This window comes from Trichomycterus rosablanca, chromosome 11, assembly GCF_030014385.1.
Source record: "Trichomycterus rosablanca isolate fTriRos1 chromosome 11, fTriRos1.hap1, whole genome shotgun sequence".
NCBI classification, from domain to species: domain Eukaryota; kingdom Metazoa; phylum Chordata; class Actinopteri; order Siluriformes; family Trichomycteridae; genus Trichomycterus; species Trichomycterus rosablanca.
Window position 1 is genome coordinate 8,192,001 of NC_085998.1, and position 26,785 is coordinate 8,218,785.

Here is a 26,785-nt window from a genome sequence, read left to right on the forward strand (position 1 = left end):
AACTTGGGATGTCTGCAAGGGTTAAGGGACCTCCACAGATGACGTCGCGGTTCGCACTGAAAAGCCAAGTATTCTGTGGTGCCAGATTAGAACCCTAGTTCGCTGTCTGGAACCTCTTTTTTTCGGTGGACGCGCGGAACCGGTTCAAAATCAAGTTCGGAGCCGGATAACAGCAGTGCTAGTTATAGGCGTTGCTTTGCAACAAGTGGGAGCGAAATGCGCATGCGCTTGCGCTCCAGACTCGCTACAAACTGCAGTACTGAGCTCGCGCACTCAGCTGTGGATGTGACGGTTATTTTACCAACGGACAACCAGGACAGCACTAGCGGTTTCTGTAACTTCTCTGAGGTAAAATATGTCATTTATTTATGTTAATATCGACGATTATGGATAATTCTCTGTTGTTATTGTCAGGTTTATAACATTGCGGTCTGAGAGGGATTTCCTGAACTGAACTGGCTAGACAACCGTTTAATTCTGTACACAGTACTGTGTGTGTTAGGTGCAGTTTAGATTGACGAGGTTTTAATTACCAATAAATTAACAAAAGACATAAATTTGTCTATGTTTAGTGCTATTTCTGCTGTAGCTTATGGGTTTAGCCCGGTTAGTCTGCTTTGTTTTCCCACAGCAGATGCATCACAGAAAACACTTATAACAGAGCCACACATTTATAACAGAGCTGAAAGTCTGAGACCACCAGTAAAAAAAATGCTTCAATTTTGCTTCTATTTTCTCTTGAATTTATTTAAAAAAACAATTCATTACAAATCTCAAACCTCAGAGCTTTGCAACAACTACTTTGACCAGAGAAGATCAACAATATATGGCCAATATGATAAGAGATCAGACCATAAGTGTGTTGGACATCATATTCCAAAACCATTAATATAGAGTTGCTTTCAGCTTTTTGCTGCTATATTTCCCATTCTTCTACCAATTTTTGCTTATTTAGTCTAAAGAGCAGTTGTAAGATACACTAGTAATGAATACTGGGCTTACAATTAGCATTACAATACAGAATAATAATAATAATACAATTTTATTTGAAAAGCGCCTTTCATGACACTCAAGGATACTGAACACTGAAATCTAAGCAAAATTATAAATAAAATACACATTTACAAACATGAAAAACACCAAACATGTGGCACAGTTCTGGGTCACCCAAAGGCCAGCTGGAAAAGATGAGTTTTGAGACGGGTTTTGAACACATAAAGTGTTCATTGTGGTTGAGATAAGAGCTCTTTGCAGGCACTTTCATACACTATCTTTATACACCTGTCACATTTACAGCATGCTTTTATCCAATTCTATCCAATTAAGGTTTAACTGCTTTGCTCAAGTGCCCTACAGTGGCGCCCAACTCTGGTGGGACTTGACCCACCAGCCTTCTTACTACCAGTCCAGTTCCATAACCGCTGAAATACCACTGACCTGTTAGTTGTGAGTGTACTTTCGGGCACACAGTGTATAAGTGTAGCCGTTATGATGCAGTTTAGATCATTTATAATTTAACATTTACAATTTAGTAATTTACAACAGATGAATGTCAGGTTTAATGTTACAGTGAGCAGCACTGACACCTGATGATGCACACGCCATAATCAAAACATTGTATTATTGTATGTGTGACAAATAAACTTTGATTTGATATTAATATATATTTCTGTTCATATGTTGAGCTTCTCACCTTGTTTGGAATTGGCACGAAATTGCCCATATTCACCAAACCATATCCAAATCTTGAACAAACTGCAGGTTATGTCCTGGAGCATATGTGAGATACAGTCTCATCGAGGTGATTTAATTACTGCCTCGATTGTCATATCTAAGCATAAAGTCTTTTAGTGTGTTTAATATTTGTGTCAATATTTTGTAAGACTGCTGAGCAGCTTTATGCTGTTGTGATGCTGTGTGTGTTTTCTGTAGGTTGGTGTGTTTGCAGTGACATAGTGTGTATGTGTGCAGGAGGGATGTATGGGGTGATGTGTGTTTTTTTTTTACAGTGATTTTATTGCACTTACTGCATGTAATTTTTACTTAGTGACATGATGAACATCAGCATTTCTAGGCTGATAAGTCACATGATGATTCTTACTTGGGCTCAAAGATTAAAATGTGTCAATTAACCAAGAAAGCTTAAGTCAGGACCTGAAGTAAATGGTAGGCCATGACAGTAAGCTGACCATTTCAAATTAGGAGAAGTTGATGCTAACCACCCTCTTCATTTTTATAAGCAGATATCTATGTGGTTGAATATTATATGTTGTGTCACGTTTGGCTGATTGTCAGTGCATACCAGACTTACTCCAGAATGACAAGGTTTTTGTTTTTATAGATTAATTATTACTCTGTTAGTAATGCATGTAATTGTACTATGGTGTAGATCAGGTGTGTATAACTTGTGTACGAGGTGCGTAAGTGAACTATGATCTGTGAGTGTGATTGTTTTATTACAGAATTGCCAGTTATATGTGTCATGCCAGACTAATCATCTATGTCTTTGCTATTTTCTTGGATCTGTTTTTTGTAAAAGACTTCATGTTGCAACAGTGTAGAACTTTTAATTACTGATAACAATGTTGTCATGATAATTTTATTATATAGAAATACACTTAATTGCTTCATTGCATTTCATAATAGTGTTCTATACTGCCTTAGGGTGGCACAGCAGGCTATTGCGCTAGCCCACCACCACTAAGATTGGGTTTCAGTGTCAGCAGGTGCTATCGGCTGGCTGGGCGTTTACACAGACATGATTGGCTATGTCTGAGAAGGTGGCTGAAGAGCCTAGCCATTGTGAGGGGCACTTGTAAATGCACTCTCAGTGCTGATCCCAAACCCGGATAAAATAAGAAGGGTTGCATTAGGAAGGGCATCCATAATAAAAATAAATCAGGTATGCAAACCAGAGTGATCCACTTGTGATATTGCTTGCTTTCCACACAAAAAATCCAGCTTAAAACTATAAGTCCAAATTTATTTTCCTTTAACTTTAAATGTACATAACATAAAATAGCAAAAGCTTTCTAATCCACTAGCTGTTAAATAGAAGAAGACTATGCAGATGCAAAATCATGAAATACCTACATATAATAAAACCACTAAGCATTTGAACAGTGAAGTTTCATTGTTAAGTGCATGAAGGAAAGGGAATAAATCCAAGGTTTGTGTAATGTCTCTGATGAATTTTGGGTGGAGTCTCACCCTGCTTATGTGGGTCAGTTTGGGGGAAGGGATATGGCTAAATTAAAAACAAAACAGGATTTCAGCATGAAATCTGAACTGAGCACAAATTCTTGGTATGAAGACTGTTGTGACTTGTCTGAGTTTACAAAAATAATAAGTGTTTATTTACCATGTATTATTATAGAGGGTGGATTCCGTAGTTACCATGTCTATTTTAGGCTTCACAAAACACACTGTTTCAGAAGTGCATCTCTTTGTGTTGTTGAAGTAATGTTCTCACTTACTCCAGACAGTACAACAGCCTGTGTAGATTTGAGTGCTAGACATGCCTGCCATGCCTGTCCTATTACTCTGTTAGCTAATTTGGGTCTGAACCTTAACAAGAAGTTATATGGTTTTATCTGAGGACAGACCTGAGATTAAATGTAAACATGTAGTCTCTATAGTTTGCATGCAGCCGACTTACCGATGGTTGTAAGTGGCAGAGTTGTCTGATGTTTTACCTTATTGTGTTTAATAAGTTTTCCACTCAGATTCAGAGAACAGCCAGTAGACGCTTTCCAGACACCATGAGGCAGGGTGTATATCTTGTATTGTTTTGAGGAAGGTCATTGTATGGTCTTTTTTGCCTTAAAGACACTTAAGAAAGTGTCTTCACTGACACAAACACTAGGGATGGATAATTTATCTAATAAAAATTCTATTATTAGTAGAGATGCATGAGTACCGATACTGGTATCGGGTATTGGCCCGATACCGCGCTCATTAACTCGTACTCGCAAACGAGGCTCCGATACTAAACATCCGATACCGTGAGCCTAGTGCACGTTGCTGCGTTATGCCTGGTTCACACTACACGATTTTTGCCCTGATTTTCGCTCGGCGACTGGTCAGCGCTAGATTTGCCGGCTCGGGAGCAACTCGGCGTTCGCTCGGCGATCAAAACTCGGCTCTCGATCGCTAAGTGTGAACTATCCAACAACTCGATCCGACCGGCTCGCAGAGCATCAGATATCTGATCTGAGATGTGCGACTGGCAGTGAGTGACATGTCGAACAGCCAATGAGAACGCAGGATACGGTGTGAGGGGAAACGTAGGAGAGGAGTGTAAACAGGTGGGACAGGGGGATAATATAGTTTATATCAGAATACATTAGCACACACACACGTTTTACAGTATCTCTGACCTGATCGTTCTCTACAAAACATAACAACAAAACACCAACATTGCAAAAATATTTATTAACCTCCAACTCACTACAGAACAATCCATGCTATTCGTGTTGCCAAATCCACTCAGATTCATTTATTTTTCCTCCTTGATTTCATCACGTCAGCGCACAAACGCATTTTTGGACATGGTATCATTAAACTTCTCGTCACTTCTCACGTGTGTTTTTGTTTAAAAAAAAAACGGTATTCTAAATAGGTATCGGTATCGGCAAGTACAAAAATACTTGTACTCATACTCGGTTGGGAAAAAATGGTATCGATGCATCCCTAATTATTAGTTTACAGAATGACAACATTATGATCGCTTGTAACTTTGGGTACAGTGCATATAATCTATTGTTATACTGTTAATATATTGTGTTATAAATCTCTATGGTATTAATTCTGCAGAGCTAATCCCTGCTGTGTAATTATGACTTGCTGTGTTGAATCAACACCTACTATGTTTGGGTTCAGCAGAGTACATAATAAACATTGTAGACTTGGGATTTCTATTCCACAATGCGCCAATTCTTAAGCAGTGGAACAGGTTTTAAATCTGATACCCAACACATTAAAGTGGACCTTCTTCAGACAGCAAAGTTTGCTTATTGTCAAACACACTAACAGCATTTAGCAAAGTGACTTACAGTTGTAGTGGGGGGAAATCATTAAATAGGATTTGTCTGCTTTTGCTAGACTTTCTTTATGACCTTTGTTTGTTTGTGTTAACATTGTGTATCTTTTTCTGTATTTATGAATACATTCCATGTATTGAAACTGTTAATGTAACCTTTTTAATAATGTGTTTATGTATTAGAACTGTAAAATATAGTATCTGGGGACCTTAAGTTTCTGGGGATAGATTTTTACAAATACTTTTGCAGGCTATGTTCTGCTTCTTCCGCCACTTAAAGACTTAGCTTAATTAATGAAAAAATGTGTCCTTAAAATCCCAAGTGGTGCGTCATCCTCTTAGAGATTGGAATTACAGTGTCTGATCCCTGCTGTTCCTTTTCCTCTCCTCCCTTCACCACTTCCCTTGGTAGATAGGCTAGGGCTTTATAAGAGAACTTGACTACAGTGTTCCATACAGCAGGTGTAACCCAGATTCTCTCTCTCTTCCTCTGGCTGTATCTCTCAGGTCTTGTGTTTGGTGATCTGACCTTGGCTGGTGTTCATCTTGGTCTTGCAGTGAGTGTGTGTGAGTGAGTGATGTGTCCTCCATGGTGACCCATGGGCCGCTCTCCTATCAGCCTGTCTACACTGAAGCTGGGGAGGTTAAAGGTTATCCGCAGGCAGCTGCTTCAGCGCTATGAGCACCAGCCCTTTGTCTCGTGCCTGGCTGGACTCTATGGCTGCCAGTGGAGACGCTACCAGAGGGCTAAAGCCCAGTCGGGGGAGTGCTGCTGCAGTCGGGTAAAAACACACACACATAATTTCATTAAATATAAGGTAATCACATTGCAAAAACATTTCGTCCAAACCTTTCATTTAACAATCTAAACTAAATTCTCTTTTCTTTACCTTGAGCTAAACAGAAAGTTAGGACAGATAAAGATGTAGAAAGCAGATTTCAGGAAGGTGCCCAAGTTTCTTTCTCGTGTCACCGACCTGTCATTAAGCCACACGTACTATAGGCTCACTCCTTAAACAGCCAGTCAGAGAGCACAAAAAACTTCATGTTTTACCTTTGATTCATTGTGGTCACTGTCATGGTGGGTACTGTTTCCCTGGAATCAGATGCAAATTATTAACACTAACACTGTTTCTAAACACAGTTAGAGACACAGTCCTTCAGCTCACTGGACAAAGCAGCTGCTCTTATTTCCACTCATCTGTTTTGCTTTGTGTGCACACTTAACCAATGTTAATCTTACATTTTCTTAATTATTTATGTTAAAAAGCAGATTTTCCGCTTCCAGTAACTTTTAGTTTCTGCACTGTTTTAGCAGTTGCATATAAAGCGGACACCCTGGATTTGTGAGTAGAAGCTCTTTGTTGGTGACAGTTCTCACCAGCTAGTACAGTGTGCACTGATTTTCAGGTTTTTTGTGTGGTGCTCACTAGAGATGGACCGATCGGGGTTTTTGGCACCGATTCCGTTCTCCTTTCAGGGACATCGGCCGATAGCCGATTCCGATCGGGGGGGGTGGGGGGTGAGGTTTAGCAGTAAATAAAATAAATAAAAAGAGCCTCACAGTGAAGATAAACCGGAGCAGTTTATCAAACTGTTATTAATTAAATGTCGTGGTTTTAAATAAACACCAGCTACTACAGAACATTTTGTGTGACTCTCTTACATTAAAAAGCTTCATTAAACCGCTATTACCACAGATCTGTAACCGAGTCAGACTCGTTCCGTCTAAGCAGCTAAAAGTTTTCTGATCCTAAAAGTTTAGCAGATGATCCTGAACTATCGAATTTGCTAATGAATAAACTTTTGCCTCTGATTGGCTCTGTAACGTTTTCTGTTCTCATCTACATCACAAGTAAGAACCGCTTACGATTTACCAAAGTGAACCAGGAGTTTATATAACGTGCTGATAGAATCGACTCAGATGTGACCGGGTTGAATTATCTTTTTAAAGTAAATATTACAATCAGCAAAATTACATCGTATGTATGATGCACAACGTTAATGATGTTATTTTAGGTCGTGAAGAGCTTTCACGATGGTTTCTGTGCGATGGTTGATGAATGGTGATGTGATGGTTGGCGCTTCGTAGCTCAAAGTCTGGATCAATCCACTGAGCTGTTAAGCTTAACGTGATCTTTATATATCACACGATCGGATCGGCTACTTTTAGGAAATATCGCCGATCGCCGATAGCATATTTTGATAAAAAATCGGCCGATACCGATTCGTAGCCGATCGATCGTCCCATCTCTAGTGCTCACTAGACTTTATTGAATCACACTGGGTAATTGTAATGTAGCGTTTGATTGGTTGAATCCTGGAGGGTAAATAAGTCTAATGTTGTTCCTCACAATGACACTGAACATGGATTGAATGAGTGTGCTGTCAGTACTAATGGCTGTTGGTGTATGTTTTCTTCTGTATATTACAGTTGGAGTGCGGTAGTTTTGGCCTCATTATCATCACATTTTTCTTGACCCTGGAGTTTCTGTATTTCTGGAGCCAGGCTCAGAACGACTATGATGACTTTGATTGGTGAGTAGTGCTGGGTTATGTAATATTAACAGTTCATAATGAAATACATTATGAAACTATAACAGCTATTGAACTTCACAAAATTTCATCAACAACGGTAACTTCAAATTGCCAACAGGGCTATCGGCCAGGCATACAGACATACAGACATGGTTAGGTGTGTCTGACCAATGCCATACGGAGCTACAGGTTTATCACTTCAAATTTACAAACTTAATTCAATAAGTGATTAAACTATTTAACTTAGGTTAATGGCTGGACGATATGGCTAAAATTTATATCACGATATAACTCCTAATTTCGGTCGATACGATATAATTCCGATATCGATATGAATAATACAAATGTCAGAAAAACTGCCAGAAACACCAACATTGAAAGGCTGTACCTGCAAACCTCTGAAAATTTTTTTTTGCAAAGTCTATGAAATCTCATCCTTTACAACTACATATTTTAGTATAATAATAATAATAATAATACAAATAAATTAGCTTTCACCTTTTACTTGTATTCAGCATCTGTATACAGACAAAAACACGACATCATTCTCAAATAAACATAATCCTTGACAATATATAATATAATATATTAACATATGTCTTAACCAGTGATAGCTCAGTGGTTAAGATACTGGACTAGTAAACAGAAGGTTGCCGGTTCAAGCCCCGCCACCACCAAGTTGCCACTGTTGGGTCCTTGAGCAAAGCCCTTAACCGTGTAAGTCGCTTTGGATAAAAGCGTCTGCTAAATGCTGTAAATGTAAATGTAAATGTAACCAGAGGTGGAAAGAGTACTAAAATATTGTACTCAAGTAAAAGTACTATAACTTTAATGAATTTTTACTTAAGTACGAGTAAAGTTACTAGTCTAAAAATCTACTCAAGTAAAAAGTAACTCATTTAAAATGTACTCAGAGTAAACGTTACTTAGTTACTTGTTTAACAGCGGGGGGGGGGGGGGGGGGGTCTCTTCTGTGTAATGCAAACAGGACAAGTGGATATAAATCTCACAATAGTTGTTTTTAATTCAAATATGATAGAAGAAACATGTTGATACAACATTTAAAACATTTAGGGGTGTGTACTGTGTCATTTTAGTCCCATAAAACTTTTTCAAACTGTATAACCACTAGTGATGTGTCGTAGAATTATTTTAATCTATTGAACGGCCTTTTAAACTGAAATAAAGGAACCAATTTCCACCTCTGGTCTTAACTTTAATCCACAACATGGACTGATTATTATTTTTATGTAAACATTTTTGAACAAAAGTGCTTAGAGTTGCTGCAGAATTTGCTATATCAGGTGTTGTGCTTGAAGACTACAGAAAAAAGAGTCTAGTCTTTCCTCTCTTATCAACTATTTCTACTGCTTCTTTTTCAGCTGTGGATGCTCGTTCACCGTATCCACCGTGTTGTAGCGGAGTGTAATCACAGCGGTAACGCTGAGCACTGGCTTTGTGCCTGTGGCGCACGTCATCACGCACTGACGTATGCATATTGATCGAATTTGTTTAAAAATCATATCACCGTTATTGAAAAATTTTCTATCGCGATATATATCGATATCGAATTATTGTCCAGCACTAATTTAACTGCATTTTCTATTTTAGAACGGCTAATGCGTAATAAACAACACTGCATGGAAATACAGTCTAACTAAACAAAGCAAATAATAAATTGGCATTATAAGAGCTTTATTTTCATTTAGAAGGAACAACAGGCTTGTTTTCCTTCAGTATCCAGTGTGCTAACCACATTAGGGGCACTAATAAAATGTAGAAGCACCAGAGCCCAAAAAATGTTATAGCTGTCTGTTTGCAGGAGTAAAGCCTTTAGTTGAGAGATGCACCCTAACAAACCAATCCAATTCTAATTGGCTTGAGTGAAACTTTACACTAAAGTCTTCTCTGCTTTCAGGTTTAACTTTGGAAACATGGGGTTCTGGTTCCCCTGGTCATTGGTGCTGCTGGTGGTGGCTGCAGGCCTCTTCACTTACATCGCCCTCCTGCTGGTGAGAAATTGAAACTGCATGATTTTTTTTTTCACTTTCTTCTGTCAAAAATCAACACAATATTATCAAGTAAGTTTAAATACTGTGACTTAAATTGTTCTGGTAACCTGTTAGACTGCTGTGCCATCCAAGTTCCCCATACTGCTGTAATTTAATAAGGAAAATGACCAGGTTGCCATTTGTATGAGGAATGTAAGGATATAAGGAATGCATTTGACTAAGCTGTGCCAGTGAGCATCGACCCACTTTCTCATAAAACATGATAAAAAACACTGAGTCTCAGGGTTTTAAATGTTCGAGGTCTGACCTTTGTAGGAATTCCTTATAAGAAAGATGTATTTCTTGGCAGGTCTTAGCAGTGTGCCTCCTGTCTGAGGGGCAGAGGCTTTATCTGCACTGGAGCCATAAGGTAAACACTTTTGCTAATCCTTCAATTACACCAACATCTTTAACACATCTTGTTGAATTTTCCTTAGTACTCCATACAAGTGGCCACTTGCAGAACAGTGGGAGGAGGTATTATGTAGGGTATAGTGTTGGCAGAGCTTTACTGATTCACCAATAAGCAGCTTCATCTGCCACATGTTGTCTGTAATGCCAGAATAAAATCCCTAACAGGCCATGAGACATTACAAAGAGAGGAGCTAATGATGATATAAAAACTTTACCAACCTCAGTGTTGTCTTAATCAAGTGTTTGTGTCGTGCAGATTGGTATTCTGGTGACTCTCATGTTCTCTGTCAGTGCCACAGCTGTGCTCTCTGATTTGTGGAGCAAAGAATGGCAGACATTTCTCCTCTCATTTCAGGTACCTTAGCTTACCTGTTACTGTTCACTTGCTGTTGTTTGTAAGGGAATGATGAATAGTACACATCAGCTCTGATTGGAATAATAAGCCTGCAGTATTATATGTGCCTGTACTTCTTTCACATGTTTAGTTTAGTAATACTTTTTCTATGTATCGTATGCAGATGACTGCACCGTATCTGCATTTGGGTGGAGTCTCACTGATGACAGTCCTGTCTTGGCCAATAGCTTTGCACTTCTTTCGAATGAATAAGAAAGGTAAGTCCTGCTGTATGTTCTGCACTTGCTTTACAGATTTGTCTGTGCATGATGTTGTAGGTTTTATTTTCAAAATGTTCTTATGCCCATATTTGGTAACCCGGGTCTAAGAGAAATTTTGAATGGGAAAAATGAATGGAGATTTCGCAAATTGCCTCTCTCGCATCCTGTAGCCATAAAAAATGTTCCAGAGCTGTTAGGTTTTGTTCTTTGGAGATTCTTCTGTCTATTATCACTGGATCCTCTGAATTACGAAGTCGTTGAAGAGTCAAAATATGAATATTGCTACATGTAAGCTAATGCTACTGCGCACTGAATTGACGTCACTAGACTGGAAACCTCTTAAATTTTTATTTATTTTTTCTTTTATAGGCCTCTTAAATAAGCGCACGAAGCAGCACGATTCACCGGTGTAACAGTGGGGTGATATTCACAAGTTTTAGTTTATATTTTTAGTAGCTAGCTACATTAAAGTAGAAAGTACTCAACAGAATCGAGCCGCTCTTTCCGTCAATTCGATTGATGTAGTTCAGTGACATCTAATTAATGCGCAGTAGCGTTAGCTTTCGTGTAGCATTATTAGTATTACGACCCTTTAACAACCTCGTGATTCAGAGGATCCAGTGATGTACAGGAGAAAAATGTACACAGGACAAAACGTACAGCGTTCTGAACATGTTTATTTAGCACAGGATGCGTTAGAGCCGATTTTTTGAAAACCCTGTTCATTTTTCCTATAGGAAATCTGACTTAGACCCGGGTCTCCAAATATGGGCATAACGAGGACTACAGAATGACGCACGACTTCAGTGGTCCATATCATTATTAGAGCTGCAGGAAATATTGCGGACTCAAATGTAACCTTTTGAGTGATCAGATAACTTGTAAGTAATGTGTGTTTCCTCCTGGCAGAAGCTTGTGTAATGCCTGCTTAATAAATACAAACAATGTAAGTGGCCTGTTTAAAACAGCTCACATTACATCAGCTAGCAATTCCTGTGAGATATTTAATGTGGGTCTTTAGCGCAGTGTGATGATGCATCATTCGTCCTTCACAGCCAAAAGCTCTCTCTCTCCCTCTCTCTCTCTCCCTTTCTCTCTCTCTCTGTGGCTTTCTTACTTTCTCTCTCCTTTTTATTGCTTGCACGGTTTTATTTCATCCCTCTGTCTCTGGTTGTCATAGGCATGGGGGGGGGGGGGGGGGGGGGGGGGGGGGGGGGGGGCTGAGTCATGTCTAAGCTCTGACAGGGTCCTTGAAAAGGAGATGAAGGGATGAATAGAAAATAGTAGTAAGATAGGAGTTTAAGGGTCACGGCTCTCCTCGCTCTCTCCGCACCGGCCGTGTCAGACACTTGTTTTTGAACACACACCCGCTCTATTGTTCATTTAACACACTAATGTTTTTCTCTTTCACTCTCTCATGCAAAACTCAAGCTTTTTAACATTACATGGCTCTGCACTATTTGTGCATTTACATATTTTCCCAGTTCCTTTTTTTCCACTCCAGCTGCACATCACTTTTACATGCACATTATTTCCATTTAGAAATGCTTTCCATGTGGTTTTTTTTTAAGTCTTTAAGTCTTTGATTTAGTCAAAGTAAAAAATGTTTTGTTCTTTCATAAAGTTGTGGCCAATTACTATTTTTCTTCATCATTTATATGGGTGGCACGATGGCTAATTAGGTTCATCAATAATGCTTTATGTTTATTTATTTTTTCATTATGGATGTTCATTATTGGAAAAATCATGTAACATTACACACCTGTATTCAACTTCATTTAAGCTAATGTGTATTATGTGTTACAGTCAGGCAGGTGGCTCTTCTGGGCTTGTTTCTGGCCGTTCTCTTTGCTTTATACCTGGTTCCTCTGGGCATGTACTCCCCCTGTATTAAAGAAGAGGGCAAGCTGGGCCCGGCACCCATTCTCATCGGGCACAGAGGAGCACCTATGGTAACCTTATAAACAGTAAACATTCTAAACTTGAAGTGTCTTTATTTAAGCAGTAAATCGTTTAATTACATTTCTGTAATGTGTGTTGAAACAGCTCGCCCCCGAAAATACACACCTGTCCTTCCAGAAGGCTGTGGAGGCTGGAGGAGAGGGCCTGGAGACAGATGTGATCATCAGGTCAGCAAATCTTTGTTCTTTCATTCTTACTCTCCATCTTTTTGGGACCTAACTGCTGTGTCTTTCACTTTTCGTGCTTTTTCAGTGTCTTGGTGTTAGATCAAAAGCTGGTGCCCCTTAGGATAATCTTCTTATAAACCGCAACCACTAATTTATTATTTCAGTAAATAAGTGTTCAGGGTTGCCACTTTTAATTGCTTTTAAAGTCTAACTCTATAATGCGTGGGTGTTTATCATTTAAAAGAATGACTGCTTTTTAAATGTCAGACAGCCTGCCTCTATACTGATCTGAAAGTATGTCAGGCTGCTCTCATGGTTCCATCAGGACACTCTTCTTCTTACCTGCCCTGTTATCCACCACTGTCATTATTATTTCTCCACCTGTGTATGTCTCCTGCTGTTAATCACGTCTACAGTCATTACGTCACTCTTGTGATCCGTCACACATCAGCACCACCAGACACAGTCCCAGCTTTTAATGAGCCTCTCATTTATCACATTCTTCCGCTGGACGCAGGGTCAAGCCATCCTGGTGGACTCTATAAATAGAGATCAGGCACAGGTAGATCCCTTGTGCCATGCTGCTTCTTCCACGAAGAGCAGATGAACTCATTAGCAGCACACTAATCCTGTTAACTCTCCTACAGTGTTAGTAGGAGCCACATGTAATTGCTGCAGTTTACATGCTGTAGGACAGGATTTGTTAAGACCTGGTGTCACTCACCTAATGGTTTACCTGGTGTCACTCACCTGGTGAGGCCTTTTAGGCAAAGGTACAGCAGGCACAATCTAACACACATACAGAGAAGGTTTGGTGAGGTAGATCAGAATCAGAACCGGGCTTTATTGGCCAAGTATGCTCACACATACAAGGAATTTGTTTTTGGTTACACAGACGCTTGCAGTGCACAAGAAATACAATAAAGACAATCTTATTCACACAGCTCACTCTCTCCTTAACACACACATTCATACCTGTAAACATAGAAAACATTGTAAACATCAGCATGTGCAATTCACATTGTGGGTTTAAAAAGGTGCAGTGTTTTGTGCAATATAAAAACTATAGAAAAATAGAAAAATATATAAATTCTGTCCATCTTGCCTTGTTTACTTTCTAACCAGTTTTTGATTACCACATGTCTGATCTCAGGAATTCTTTATTGCAGTTATGATGGAGTCCCATTCCTCATGCACGACAGCACGCTGAGAAGAACAACCAATGTGCGCAAAGTGTTTCCTAACCGAACAGACACTCCAGCTGCAATGTTCACCTGGGAGGAGCTGGAGATGCTTAATGCTGGAAACTGGTTTCTGCAGGTGAGATTGTTTCCTATGGAGTTGGGTGGTGCCGCTGCACTCAGAGTTCAATCTTGTCAAACTTTGACCCAGCTGGCCAGTTTGCTGACACCAGTAAGACACATTTTACTAATGTGTCATAGATTTATGAGACATTACAGCAGTAAGTGTGTAACGTGTTTGGATCAGAGTAGTGTGGTTGAACATACAGAATCTATAAGAACAGATAATGAAACCACTTTCTCCTCCCTGGTCCTTTAGTGTTTTACTTTCTTTCTTCTCACTTCAGAGGGATCCATTTGGTACAGCATCATCTCTGCAACCAGATGTTCGTGCCCAGGTAGAAAACCAGACAGTGCCCACACTGAGAGAGTTTCTTGACCTAGCAGCGAAGCACAAGAGTCTTGTGATCTTCGACCTGCGTCGGCCACCTCTGGGCCACCCGTACAGAAACACGTGGATCTCTCGAACCCTGGAGGTTCTTCATAATGAGTCCTCCATCAACTCCAGTCAGGTAGTGCCTATTTCCTGGCTAATACTTTGCCCAGCCTTCCTGTTAAAGGCTTCTTATGCACTGCTCGTGGTTCATTGCTTTATCATATGTGTGTGTGTGCAGGTGCTGTGGCTGCCAGCAGATCAGAGGGATCTGGTGCAAGAGCTGGACCCGGATCTGCAGCAGACATCTGGGCACAAAGGCTCCATCGAGGAGCTGCGGGAGGACAACATCGTACGGCTTAACTTGCACTACAGCTCCATGTCCCAGGAGCAGATCAGGTATGAGTGAGCTACTTTTAACCAAGGGTGCAATTCAGTTAACATTTTCTGGACTATAAAACATGTTTCCTTGGGCAGGTTTCCTAAATAATTCCCTGAATTATTCTCAAAAATGTGTGAACTGCCTACACCAGTGAGATGATAGTCCAGAAAGTGTGCTAATAGTTCTGAGAATTAGACTCGCTTTAGTTCCTTCATTTTTATGTGTGTGTGTGTTTATTTCCACAGTAAATACGCCTCAGTCAACATCAGCACTAATTTGTATGTGATCAGCCAGCCATGGCTGTACTCTCTGGCTTGGTGTGCAGGAGTTCATTCAGTCACCACCAATGCACCACACCTCCTCAAAAGACTCAGCAAGCCCATCTTCCTCTTGGTGAGACATGTTGCCTTTACCACCTGCATACATGTTGATTTTGGTGTGTGTGTTTTATGAATCCTGTGTGGCTCAGACGTGATTGGATATCCAACAAAAAAGACCTTGTAAGGACGTTTTACTTAAAAAATGGGGTGGACAGCCGCTCAGGTGGCGCAGCGGTAAAAAGACAGGAGCGTCGTTTCGAATCCAGCTCTGCCTTCACGGTCGAGGCTGGGCGGCTATGGACAACGATTGGCCTGTTGTCCGGGTGGGCGGCGGGACTTGAGACCGTAGGGGATGCTCTCTCAGGAACGGGGCGGTCGCGCCCTCTGCTGGCCGGTCGGTGGCGCCTGTCTGGAGACGGGAGGGGGTGTGGCGGAGTGTGTGATCCTCCGTACACAGTACTCTGCCACGCTACACTCGTCAAGTGTGGGTGATAAGACGGTCGATTGGCTGTGCACGTTTCGGAGGAGGCATGGAACGGCCTCGTCAGCCCCGACCAGGAGCAGGAATCCGCACTAATGAGAGGATGATAGATGGGATGAAACTGGACGCGCTAAAAAAAAAAATTACAAAAAGAAAAAATATTAAAAATAAATAAATAAATGGGGTGGACAACAGTGTCATTACATGAATCAGATTAAAATAGATCTGATCTGCGAGTTGCACTACTTTAGCTCATAGCTCTTCTTTTTCCCAGACTCCTCATGAGTACAGTCTGATGTGGACTCTAGCAGACAGTGTGTCTGCCATCCTCATCATAGCTGTATTCATATTCCACTGGTGAGTCTGAATGATTGTTTTATCAGTGTGTTGAACCTGTACTTTAGTTTAAACTGTATTCATTAAAAGTAATTATTTCCAATGGATTGGTGTTGGGATTTATGTATTTTTTTCCTCTGTAGGTGGAGAGAAAGAGGTTTGCCATTCTGGTCAGGTAGCAGGCAGGTGCATGAGAATGGACTCTACAGCAAGTTTAGGACCGGTACGACTCATTTGTATTCTATTACGTGTGTGCTGTCTTTCTGCTCTGTTTAAGTCTAAATATTTTCAGTGTGTGTGTGTCACGATAAACTGGCATGTTCACCCAATCTTATCTGATCAGACATCAACATCTATCTTTATGTCTTTCACTTGCATGGAAATTTCCTAATTAAAGTCTATTTCTGATGCACATTAAACACTATACTTCCATCAGACAGATTTTAATAATACTGGAAAGGAATTCAGCACATGAAGATTTGTTTTTTCTCTCATTGAGGGTTTTGAGGGGAAACAATACAATTTTTAAAGGCATTATGGATCCCCTCTTTTTCCCTCCGCAGATAATTCTGGTCTGTATGCCTGTTCCTGATACCTGTTCCCTTATTTCTTTTATCCAGGCTTGGGTTCAGCACTGACAATGCCTGTTCTGCCACCCCCTCAGACATAGCCAAATATAAATATACTGTTGTGACTGTTTCAGTTTAAATAGATTTAGATGTATACATTTGAATGTGTGTCAACGTTTCAACTGATTGATTTAGGTGTTCTCCATATCAAAAACCCTCTGGACCTTACTCCCTTCCCTTTAACCTCAGCCTTCCTTTCTCCTTGCATGTGCATGCCTTCTTTTCTATGAGCTCATTTTCTGTGTCATATAGATACACCAGAGGTTCACGGTATTCGCTGGAACCCTCTCTTCTGTGATGAGTCTCTATGGAGTATAGTCTCAGTGGCTCAGGAACCCACCCCACCTCTGCATGCGCCCCTTGTAACCATGTGACTTTTTACCTCTCCTTTACCTGCCCTCTGAATAACCACCCTTTGGTTTTTTACCTGTCCTGGACAGAAATGAGTGATGTCTGGTCCATCTCCAGCCTCAGTGTACGAGGGGAGGGACGGACTGGGCCCACCACAACAAACCTGCCCACCATCACAGAAGAACCACCAGTCTAAGAGGAATAAGGGATGATTTAAAAAAAAAAGTAATGCTGCTTACATAAATCAACCATCCAACTTCGCTGATGAGGTTTCCTTTCTGGATAAGGTGCTGATTCAGATCACTACTTCATCTACTACCACTACTGTGTAGCTACATCTGAGGCAACCAGCATGTTCTCCATGAAAACCACAAGAAACACCAGCACTTCATAAGTGTTTTTGTTCCACCTGTGCCATTATGAACTCCTTAAAGTTGTAGCAAATGAATCTAGACACACAACCTGCAGAGACGATGCTTTAGAGGTCTGCTTCAATAAAAGCAGTTTATAGTACATGTTCAGAATCAGCACCAGAAAAACCTGTGGGTGTTTTTTGTTTATGCTTATAATTTAGGGCTTCTCACTGAATGTAGCTTATCAACAGGCTACATTGTGCAACAGGCTACATTGTGCATCAACAGGCTACAGTGCATTGTGTACTAGTGCAGGGCAGCCTATTATTTTTGCTTCTGTACAGTGGACAAGAGATAAAATGACATAAATATATGCATTTACTTGCAGTCTATTACTAGTTGCTTTCACTGTGAGGCAACATCAGAGTTTGGTCATGTGTGTCAGGAGCGCATTCATACCTTCAGACCATCAATAGAACATTCAAAGACAATCAGGTCCAAACTATCCTAGAGAATCAGACGGGTTTAAAGTCACCCAGAACTCTGTAGTGTGTTTCTTTCATTAGGTGTGAAAATGGTCACCAAATGCATCGTTTAAGATATATAAAGCTTAAACAATAGAACAGTCAAGCTCATGTCTTACAGAAAATACCAGTATTTCCAGGTGTTTATTTATACCAGAAAAAAACCAAACCAGCAGTGTGCAGACCTGATATAAATATACAGTAGATATTATTAATAATACTAGCCTTTAGCTCATGCATTTGATGAAACACATTTGTGATATGGTTACTGCTTGTAGATGTTAATGTTTACACTTGTGCAGTTACAGAAAATAAAGGCTGAAGCACAGGGTTTGGCTTCAAGGATAGTTCGTCCTTCAGTGCATTGTGTAAGTTGCACTGTAAGACAAGCAGGTTCTATTGCTGTTAAATGACTGTAAACAATCAGTGGTCAGCAGAGCGATACAGGTGTGGTGATAAACATGCTATCAAATGTAACAGTTTAGTATGTTTTTAATAATTAAATTGTACGATTTGAAATACCTGCAATATACTACATCAGAACAATGAATGCCAATAATGTTCCTGCCTGAAAATACAGGACATGGGCGTCATATAGAATTGGAAGCAGAAGCAAAAGTTTTTACGCTTCAGTTTTGCTGTATTTTCAGGTGACTTTAAAGCATGTATAAAATCATGAAAAATAGGAAACAAGATGTCTGAAGTCTGAATGTCAACAAAAAGTGGACTGAAGTGTAAATGGTGAAAATTGAAGAGTGAATTATATATAGTAGAAATGTTGTATACTGAGGCTTTAGACCAAGAGACTCATGAAACTGTACAGTAAACTCGAAGCACTTTCATATATCAGCTGCTACAGTAAAAACAGCCTGACTGAACAGCAGTGAGGAAAATAGTTGTGTTCTCAGCATTATAAACTGTGGCTTATGACATTATGTAATAATGGTTTTATTTTATTGGAACTACTAATTGTGACTGTAAATATAATCATGATGAAATTAAAAACAGTTCTGATAAAGGTTTTGTTTAACCGTCCCATGTTTTTGAGTACCTGCACTCGGGTCCTTTAATGAAGCAGAAGTTAAATAAGTAGTGTGTGTGTGTTTGCTGCAAGTGAACAGTTTCTTATTGATTAATGCATTTAACATAGGCATGACTTACACATCAGCACCAAGCGTTTGTAAACCTTTAATGCTTGTGACTTCTCTTGAGACGTCTGTTCAACCTGGAGAAGATTTTTTTGATAGAATCTTTCCCCATCTTTTTAGTACTGGTCCATTAAAGCAGATTTGGCAGTTTAAGTTGGCCCAACATCTTACTTAGACACTTTGTGGTTTTATCTTTTTATTTGTCAGTTGCCTGTAGCTGTTGCAGATCGCTTCTGTTATCACTCAGGTAATAACTGCACCGTTAATGCCAAAATTCTTCTGAAACTATTTCTTTCAGGAAGACTTGGACACATGCCAAAATGTACGTCTACAACAGTAAATGAATCCACAGTAAAGTTCACAGTGTTTAAAAATATAAACACATAAACAAGGACAGGGTTCATCATAACACATATAGTAAATATATAAAAATGTTAACACAATCCCGGATAACTTACATCGTCAGAACTGAATTCACATGCAGTATAGAACATCAAAAATCATTAAAGCTGTTCAGTGGCAAAATTACACATTTACTGTATTTTCTGGATGCTTTGATGCAGCAACGCAACATACATCATGTTAGCGCTTCATTTCTTGTTTGTTAGTGTTTCTGTTTTATGGTAGATGTTTTACTTCAGCATTTACGGCATAAAGAGTTGGACATTAAAGGAATGGGATGCAGCAGACACTCAGGTGTCACATTGGTCTAATTCGCTAGCCCACTGCCGCTCGAGCTGTACTATCGATCTGCCTGGGTGCTCAACAGTCACATTTTGCCATGCCTGAGGGAGGTTGTGACCTGGGTTCCTCACGGCTGCTGAGACTATGGCCGCTGCCCACTGGTCGAGGTGCCTGCACAAGGGAAGTGGAAATGTGGCCAGCGACTGTCTGTGGCTCTCGTCAGGGAGGCACCGTGATGTTTTGATGTCCCTATAAAATGGCTGACTTTAAATTATTTTTGGATCACGGTCTAATAGACGTAAGAGCGGATAAATGAGCAAAAAATGTTTGGACACACTGAAAACTTGAGGAAAGACTTTTCAGGAGTATAGGCTGTTATGTTTTAAAAGAACTAACCATGGTTGTGTAAGGTGATGTCCAACAAGTTTATGTTCAGTAACAATTACTTAAGGTACAGAAAATACGGTATGATAGAGCAATGAAAACTCCTGATTATTTGTGGACTGTTGGTTTGTTCACTGCTAGTCTCCCACAAGTAGGAACGGTTCTGTAAGAGCAGAGGAACGTGACCATCTTCTTGTCTTTACAAATACATAAAAACTGGCATAACTTCTTCTGTATTAAGTCTTAAATAGCATATCAATACTCCACAAAATCGTCCAAATTTTAATATTCATGAACACGTCCGGTATCTGCAGGTCACTTCTAAGCTGCCTTGGAAAACCCACGAGCCTGCAGAAACAGAATGCTAATCATGATGTGTCTCACAGGCTCAGAGGCGGGAGGAGATCAAAGGTGAGCCGGTTTGACCCACATCGCGGTTTAAAGGTAGTCGTCCTCGCTGGAGAGTGACGAACTGGCCTCATCGTCAGGGTAAACAGAGTCCTCCGAGCTGTCAGAAGAACGTGGGCTCATTCTCCACAGCTGCCAGGCAAAGGTACGATTCCAGCTACACGGCTGGCCAACGCGTCCAAGCAAACGCACCAGCTCGGCCGCCTCCCGCCAGTAAGACATTCACCTACTCTGGCCTCGAGAGCTTCTCTGTTTACTCATGGTGGTGAGCATCTGACTGATGTATGAGGTCAGCAGATCATCCATTTTGTAGCCCTGGTTTAAGATGAAATGATTATTATCTCAAAAAGCAGGTGAGTAAGCAAATTCTTTAAAATGTATAAATGTGCTTCACATCGCTACACGTTACTCTAGATAAATAGAAAATTTTTAAACCAAAGCTCCTTTAGAGAAGAGTAGCAAGCCAAGTAACTGTAAACTACACGAAACAGGCAACAATGTTTAGCAATGCTTATTACGAAGAATATGGAATAATGTTCATCAAACGTTCATCAAACACTCGGCCCCTGCCAATCCATTGCAGGACTTTGGTCACATTGCAACTCAGCCAGTGTTGGGTGGTTCAAGCACCAAGAGAATTACAACGTTGTGAAAAGGTACTGGACTAGTAATCAGAAGGTCGCTGGTTCAATCCACACCACTGCCAGGTTGCCACTGTTGGGCCCTTGAGCAAGGCCCGTAACCCTCAATTGCTCAGACCGTACAATGTCACGGTACTGTAAGTCGCTTTGGATAAAAGTGTCTGCTAAATGCTAAAAATAAAAATGTTAAATGATTATGTAAGTACGGAGCCCTGCTGGTGACATCTCGTATACATAAAAATAATGTATGTACATGCCACATTACGCCTAGGAACGAGTAGCCATGATATTATTACAAGTGGGAATGAGATAGTTCAGATGTGGCCACAACTTCATAAGATCTAGTCCATGTCACACTGCAAGTGACTCCAAATTATGACGAAAGATTCAAGATGTCAAGATATACAAGACCTTTACAAAGAAGAACTCAACAGCAAAAGCATTTTTTCCCCCTTATGGGCAAAACAGACTATAACGACTTACTAAATCATGGCCATGACTCATTTATCATCAGAACTTTTGGGTTTTCTTCCTGACCCCTTTTTTTAGGAAACCCACTTTTCCATTTACTTGGTATTAGGTTAAGTCAAACTAGTCATATTTATATGGAGACAAAAACAAGTCACCAGCTGTAGTCAATTATAACCAATAATGAGGAGTTAGGACACAATTCCACAGTCTCAAATGAAATGATAGAACTTTGTACACCACCAGCTTGAATAATCTGGTGTAAGTTAGTGTCTGTATTTGATCACAGTATAGCCAAACCACTAACAATACGAACACATATCCAAGCTAATAATAAACTCACCAGTGAGGTTTCACAGAGCAGCTTGCTTCCTCGTACCAGGTTTCCAATAGTGATGTGAAAGTAGGTGTTGCCGCTGCTCCAGTTGGAGATCTTTGTGAATGAATGAGTGGTTAAAATATCCTGAAAAAGACAAGACAGGGACACGTCATAGAGCGTGATTCATACATACACCAGCTGGAAAAGCTCATTTCCTTCTGTTCATGTGTACTGCAAACCCTGATGATGAAGATCTGTATGTGGCAGTAATGTCACACACCTTGGTTTTAGGGTCGATGAGGCTGACTCCATGCTTGTTAATGGCTATGAGAAGGATTTCAGGAAAATTTGGCTCGGTGGTTTGCTGCAGGAAAGAAAAAAGACTTGTCATATTATTAAAATGAATAAAATAGATATATGTTGTGACATTTTGCTTGTAGTGTTGTTACCTTGACTTCAAAAAAAGCAGATCCAAATGTGGGCCACTTGTAGATGATCTTCAGAAACATCAGCTTGGCCTCCTCCCTGGATTTGCCTGCATGTTTGTTGAAGTACGCCACAATCGACTGTATCGAACCAAACAAAGATCAAGTGGACAATAGAAAATTGATCAGGAATAGAAGAACATTAAACCAGTTTGTGATTGACACCAATTCTTATTTGTGTTTTATACAACAATAGAAATAATTCTAACAGGTCCCCATAGACCCTTCTACGATTTAAAACTGCTAAATGACATTAGCTTGCTAGCTAGTTCTAACATGTATCCTTACATGTAACATCATGCTACAAGCTAATGAGATTTGAGATATAAAATCACATTCCAATGTTTTATTTTAAATTATTTTGATAACCGTCCCAGTGATGGACTCACTCTTTTCCAGTCATCAGGAGAGAGTTGGCGAATCAGGTCCTGAGGAATTAGTTCTTTCAGCATCTTAGGGATACTGGGAAAGTACGATTTATCATCTTCAAATTTGACTCTGTAGATCAGAGCTGCCAGTTGAAAGACCTCCTCTCTGGAGCATTTGTGGTAACCACGGAGATATTTTGGAAGCTCCTGGAAGATACAGACAATAAATAGGAGTGTCAAAGATCACACACAGTTGCACAATTTACCCTAATCCCATCCCCTAATCTTATCCCCTAATCCCATCCCCTAATCCCAGCACCTAATCCCATCCCCTAATCCCAGCCCCTAATCCCAGCACCTAATCCCATCCCCTAATCTTATCCCCTAATCCCATCCCCTAATCCCAGCACCTAATCCCATCCCCTAATCCCAGCACATAATCCCATCCCCTAATCCCATCCCCTAATCACAGCACCTAATCCCATCCCCTAATCCCATCCCCTAATCCCAGCACCTAATCCCATCCCCAACACTTAATCCCAGCATTGTGCAGCTCAATTAAAAACTTCACTCAGAAAGTTGATGATTGTTGCTTTTGTTGCACACATAAAGAGAATATGATATACACTATATGGACAGAAGTATTGGGACACCAACAGGAGCTTCCACTCTTCTGGGAAGGCTTTCTTTAAGATTTTGGAGTGTGTCTGTGAGAAATTATGCCCATTCATACAGAAGGGCTTTGTGAGGTCAGACACTGAAGTTCAGACAAGAGGGCCTGGCTTGCAATCTCCATTTTAGTTCATTCAGTGGTGCTATTGATCAGCATGGCATCTACACAGACATGATTGGCTATGTCTAAAGTTAGTGGCCAAAGCCCTGAGATGGATTGGCACCCTGTCCAGAGTATCTCTGCCTTGTGCCCACAGATTCCGGGTGAAACCGGACCCAGCGTGACCCTAACTAGGATAAAGCAGTTAAGGAAAATGTAAGTGAAGAAACTTTATTTTATGTTGTTTTGAAAATTGTGACAGTATGGTAATGCTCTTTCAGCACATTAGTAGGCCAATAATGAGCTCATCGTTTTCACAAAGAAAAGCCTGGTGAGTTATGTGCCATTCATGTGCCATTCACATGCAAGACAAGAGATTATCAGGGAGAACACAGGTAGATAGATATTCTGAAATGAGCATCACCATGATAAACAAATGCTGTCTGGGTAAAGTTATTGCTAGTCTGAATATTACTGTAAAACAAATTCTGACCTGACAGAACTTAAGACCTGGTAGTGACCTGGTCTGGTAAGAACTTGTTACCTGGTAGTAATGAAAGATAGAATCTGCAAAAGAGTCTTTTCCAGGAATTGTGTTTGTCCATAACTTCTTCATGAAGAACACCTGGTAGGTCAGAGAAGGCACTATACCTGTTTAGATGCAAGAAATAAAGATTACAAACTGTTTTGGTTAAATAAAGTCATACAAAGTTTGTAAGTGAATTATCACAATGACTTTACCATCTTTAGCAGGTCTGGCTTTCTTGATCCAGTCAGTGAGGTGTCTGACAAAGTCAAAGAAGAAATCACCTTCTGGAACACTAATGACCTGTCAGTGGTGAAATATACAAACATGCATCACATATTTACATATTTATGTTCTATTTCTTTACTGCAACTTTACATTAGCTTTTTTAAAAGACTGTGAAATGCTCAGGAATGTATTGAAAGCCCAGTGTAGTATGGGAGGGAAATCCAGACAAAAAAAATTATAATAGGCCACTCAGGTGGCGCAGCGGTAAAAAACGCTAGCACACCAGAGCTGGGTTTTCGAATACATCATATCGAAACTCAGCTCTGTCACCCGGCTGGGCGGCTGCATGAACAACGATTGACTGTTGTTCATAGGGTTAGGGACAAGCCGGCTCATGGGTCCTCATAACTGGTGCAATTATGACCCCTGCTGGCTAATTGATGGCACCTGCGAAGGGCTGAGGAATAATACTGATCAGGGTGCACAGTGCTGATCGCAACATATGAACTCGACTCCTGCAGGTGAAAAATGCAGTCTGTACTGAGCATGTGTCAGCGGTGGAGGGTTGAATCAGTGGAGGATGCAATCGGGGTAATTGGACACGACTAGATTAGGGGAGAAAATTGGGGAAAAAGGTTGGAAAAATAGAAAAGTAAAAAAAAAAATATTTATATATATATAATTTTATTTTAAAAAATTGTATTATTGCATAATTGTAGGCCTTCCTGAAACTTTGACAAATCCAAACTTTTTATGGTTATGCTTTAAATTCTGAGAATAAACAGGCGTGTGTTTTTCTAAAATATTATATTCCTTTTATTCATACAGGTCTTGACATCTGACAGCTTTCTTTGAATTTCATTGAATACCTTGTCTGAGATCTTCACAAACAGGCTGAAGCCGTCTGGAGCCTTAAGCAGCAATCTGCCAGAGATATTCAGACAGAAATCCTTCGCCTTTGTGCTGGACTCCACCTCGAAAGCCTGAGAGACGGAAAAAAAAGAGACAGTTTTACTGAACTTGAAAGTACATTATGTGAAGTCAAAGGTACTTCTGAAGAGATGTTTGTACTCAGAGGAGACACTGCTGAGCTCAACAACCTGTTATACAACAATCTGTTACACAACAACCCGGCGCTATTTTAGCTAGCGATGGGAAAAAACTCTGAAAGTGCAGGTTAGTACAGCAAAAAATCCTTCATATTTAACAAAGGCTATAAAAAGAGATCAGCAATGTTCAATCTGATTATCTGAACATATTTACACTAGTAAAACTATGATTTACTTACATTGGACACAGTTTGCTTTGTGGTGCAGTGGGGACATATGATACACCACTGCAAGGGCAGTTGTAGCCTAGCGGTTAAGGTCCTAGACTAGTAATCACTGGTTCAAGCCTGACCACTGCCAGGTTTTCACTGTTGGGCCCTTGAGCAAGGCCCTTAACCCTCAATTGTTTGGACAATACTGTATATCGCTTTGGATAAAAGCGTCTGCTAAATGCTAAAAATGTAAATTAATCTCAGCAGTGCTATGGACCTGGCTGGGTGCCCAAAAGGCAAAAGAGGCTGTGTCTAAGGGAAGAAGATGTGTTAGAGGGGGGGTATTGTCTCATAGTGGTGGTGCAAGCAGAATTTCACCAAGGACTAAATTACTAAATTGGGGAAAGATGGGAAAAAAAACCCACTTTGGTTCTAACAGGTTTCAGCAGATTTGTGTTCTTCGACTGTTGTTTACTTAAACTTGAGAAATGAAATGTTCACTATGGAAGCACTTCTGTAAGTCGCTCTCGATAAGAGCGTCTGCTAAATGCAGAAAATGTAAATGTAAATGCTGTGGCAACAGTTCCTGTTCAAGCATGAAGGTTCATAAAGACATGATTTGATGAGTCTGGTGTAGAGGAACGCAAAAAGCACTCATGGCTGTTTAAAATTAAGTCTTTACAGCAGAGATGGGGACTCGAATCTGCGACTCCGAGTCCGAATCGCACATAAGTCGCACACACAGCGACTTCAGACTCGACTTGGACTCATGACAAAAAAAATTACTCGTAAACAACAAGAGTCCCTAGCATCAGCATGTGTTAACATTAGTTAGGTGTGACAAGTTCACTTCATCTGAACATTTTCGTTACCTTTGGATTGGAATCTCATTTAAAATGGTGGAATACCCTACATAGTGCACTGCACAGGAACCACTGGGGTGAATGGAACGCTCCTACAGAATTGGCGCTAATGGTTGAAAGAGCGCTTTCTGAACCAATCAGACCTTCCGATTTTATTTTTAGTAAGAAAATGCTGTTATTTACATTTATTCAGTTTGCGTCACACAGATGATTGTCAATGAAACGCTTGATTGGCTTTCTAACGAGTTCATGTTTTACTTCACAACCGGGAAAAGTTAGGAGGTTTTTAATTATAAGCACATTTACAAAATAACGGATTATATTCCTAATGGGACACACGCTTATAAATGTAATAGCATCTGGAAGAACATAAGCTAAGGTAAGCAGTGGTT

The 26,785-nt window shown here is 40.2% G+C and overlaps 2 protein-coding genes across 3 annotated transcripts in view; one reads left to right on the forward strand and one right to left on the reverse strand.

The window, feature by feature from the left end:
• The first annotated feature begins 279 nt into the window (after positions 1-279).
• On the forward strand, positions 280-18,088 carry gdpd4a (glycerophosphodiester phosphodiesterase domain containing 4a). Of its 2 annotated transcripts, none has more exons than XM_063005108.1 (16): positions 280-348; positions 5,549-5,823; positions 7,476-7,579; positions 9,498-9,591; positions 9,941-10,000; positions 10,301-10,399; positions 10,563-10,656; positions 12,466-12,611; positions 12,706-12,788; positions 13,958-14,108; positions 14,377-14,601; positions 14,704-14,861; positions 15,090-15,237; positions 15,920-16,002; positions 16,125-16,204; positions 17,051-18,088. In XM_063005108.1, the coding sequence occupies exons 2-16, from the start codon at positions 5,641-5,643 to the stop codon at positions 17,155-17,157; spliced, it is 1,815 nt and encodes a 604-aa protein (XP_062861178.1). In that variant the 5' UTR covers positions 280-348; positions 5,549-5,640; the 3' UTR covers positions 17,158-18,088. The 2 variants fall into 2 exon arrangements, with proteins under 2 accessions (XP_062861178.1, XP_062861177.1); XM_063005107.1 differs by lacking the exon at positions 17,051-18,088 and adding an exon at positions 16,863-17,001.
• Positions 18,089-19,165: 1,077 nt separating this feature from the next.
• Positions 19,166-26,785, reverse strand: part of myo7aa (myosin VIIAa) — a 37,815-nt gene continuing 30,195 nt past the window's right edge. The window contains exons 40-47 of the mRNA XM_063005106.1: positions 25,139-25,252; positions 24,257-24,344; positions 24,060-24,166; positions 22,765-22,950; positions 22,340-22,456; positions 22,171-22,254; positions 21,915-22,034; positions 19,166-20,777 (exon numbers count right to left, since the gene is read on the reverse strand). Coding sequence (XP_062861176.1) covers positions 20,685-20,777; positions 21,915-22,034; positions 22,171-22,254; positions 22,340-22,456; positions 22,765-22,950; positions 24,060-24,166; positions 24,257-24,344; positions 25,139-25,252 — 909 coding nt within the window. The 3' untranslated portion in view covers positions 19,166-20,684. The remainder of the gene's footprint in view (positions 20,778-21,914; positions 22,035-22,170; positions 22,255-22,339; positions 22,457-22,764; positions 22,951-24,059; positions 24,167-24,256; positions 24,345-25,138; positions 25,253-26,785) is intronic.

Excerpts from the sequence above, each read along its gene's own strand:
- gdpd4a (XM_063005107.1), top strand. The coding sequence starts at position 5,641 with ATGGGCCGCTCTCCTATCAGCCTGTCTACACTGAAGCTGGGGAGGTTA. Across the intron at positions 9,592-9,940 it reads CTTACATCGCCCTCCTGCTG|GTCTTAGCAGTGTGCCTCCT; the intron begins GTGAGAAATTGA and ends ATTTCTTGGCAG. Across the intron at positions 16,205-16,862 it reads CTACAGCAAGTTTAGGACCG|ATACACCAGAGGTTCACGGT; the intron begins GTACGACTCATT and ends TGTGTCATATAG.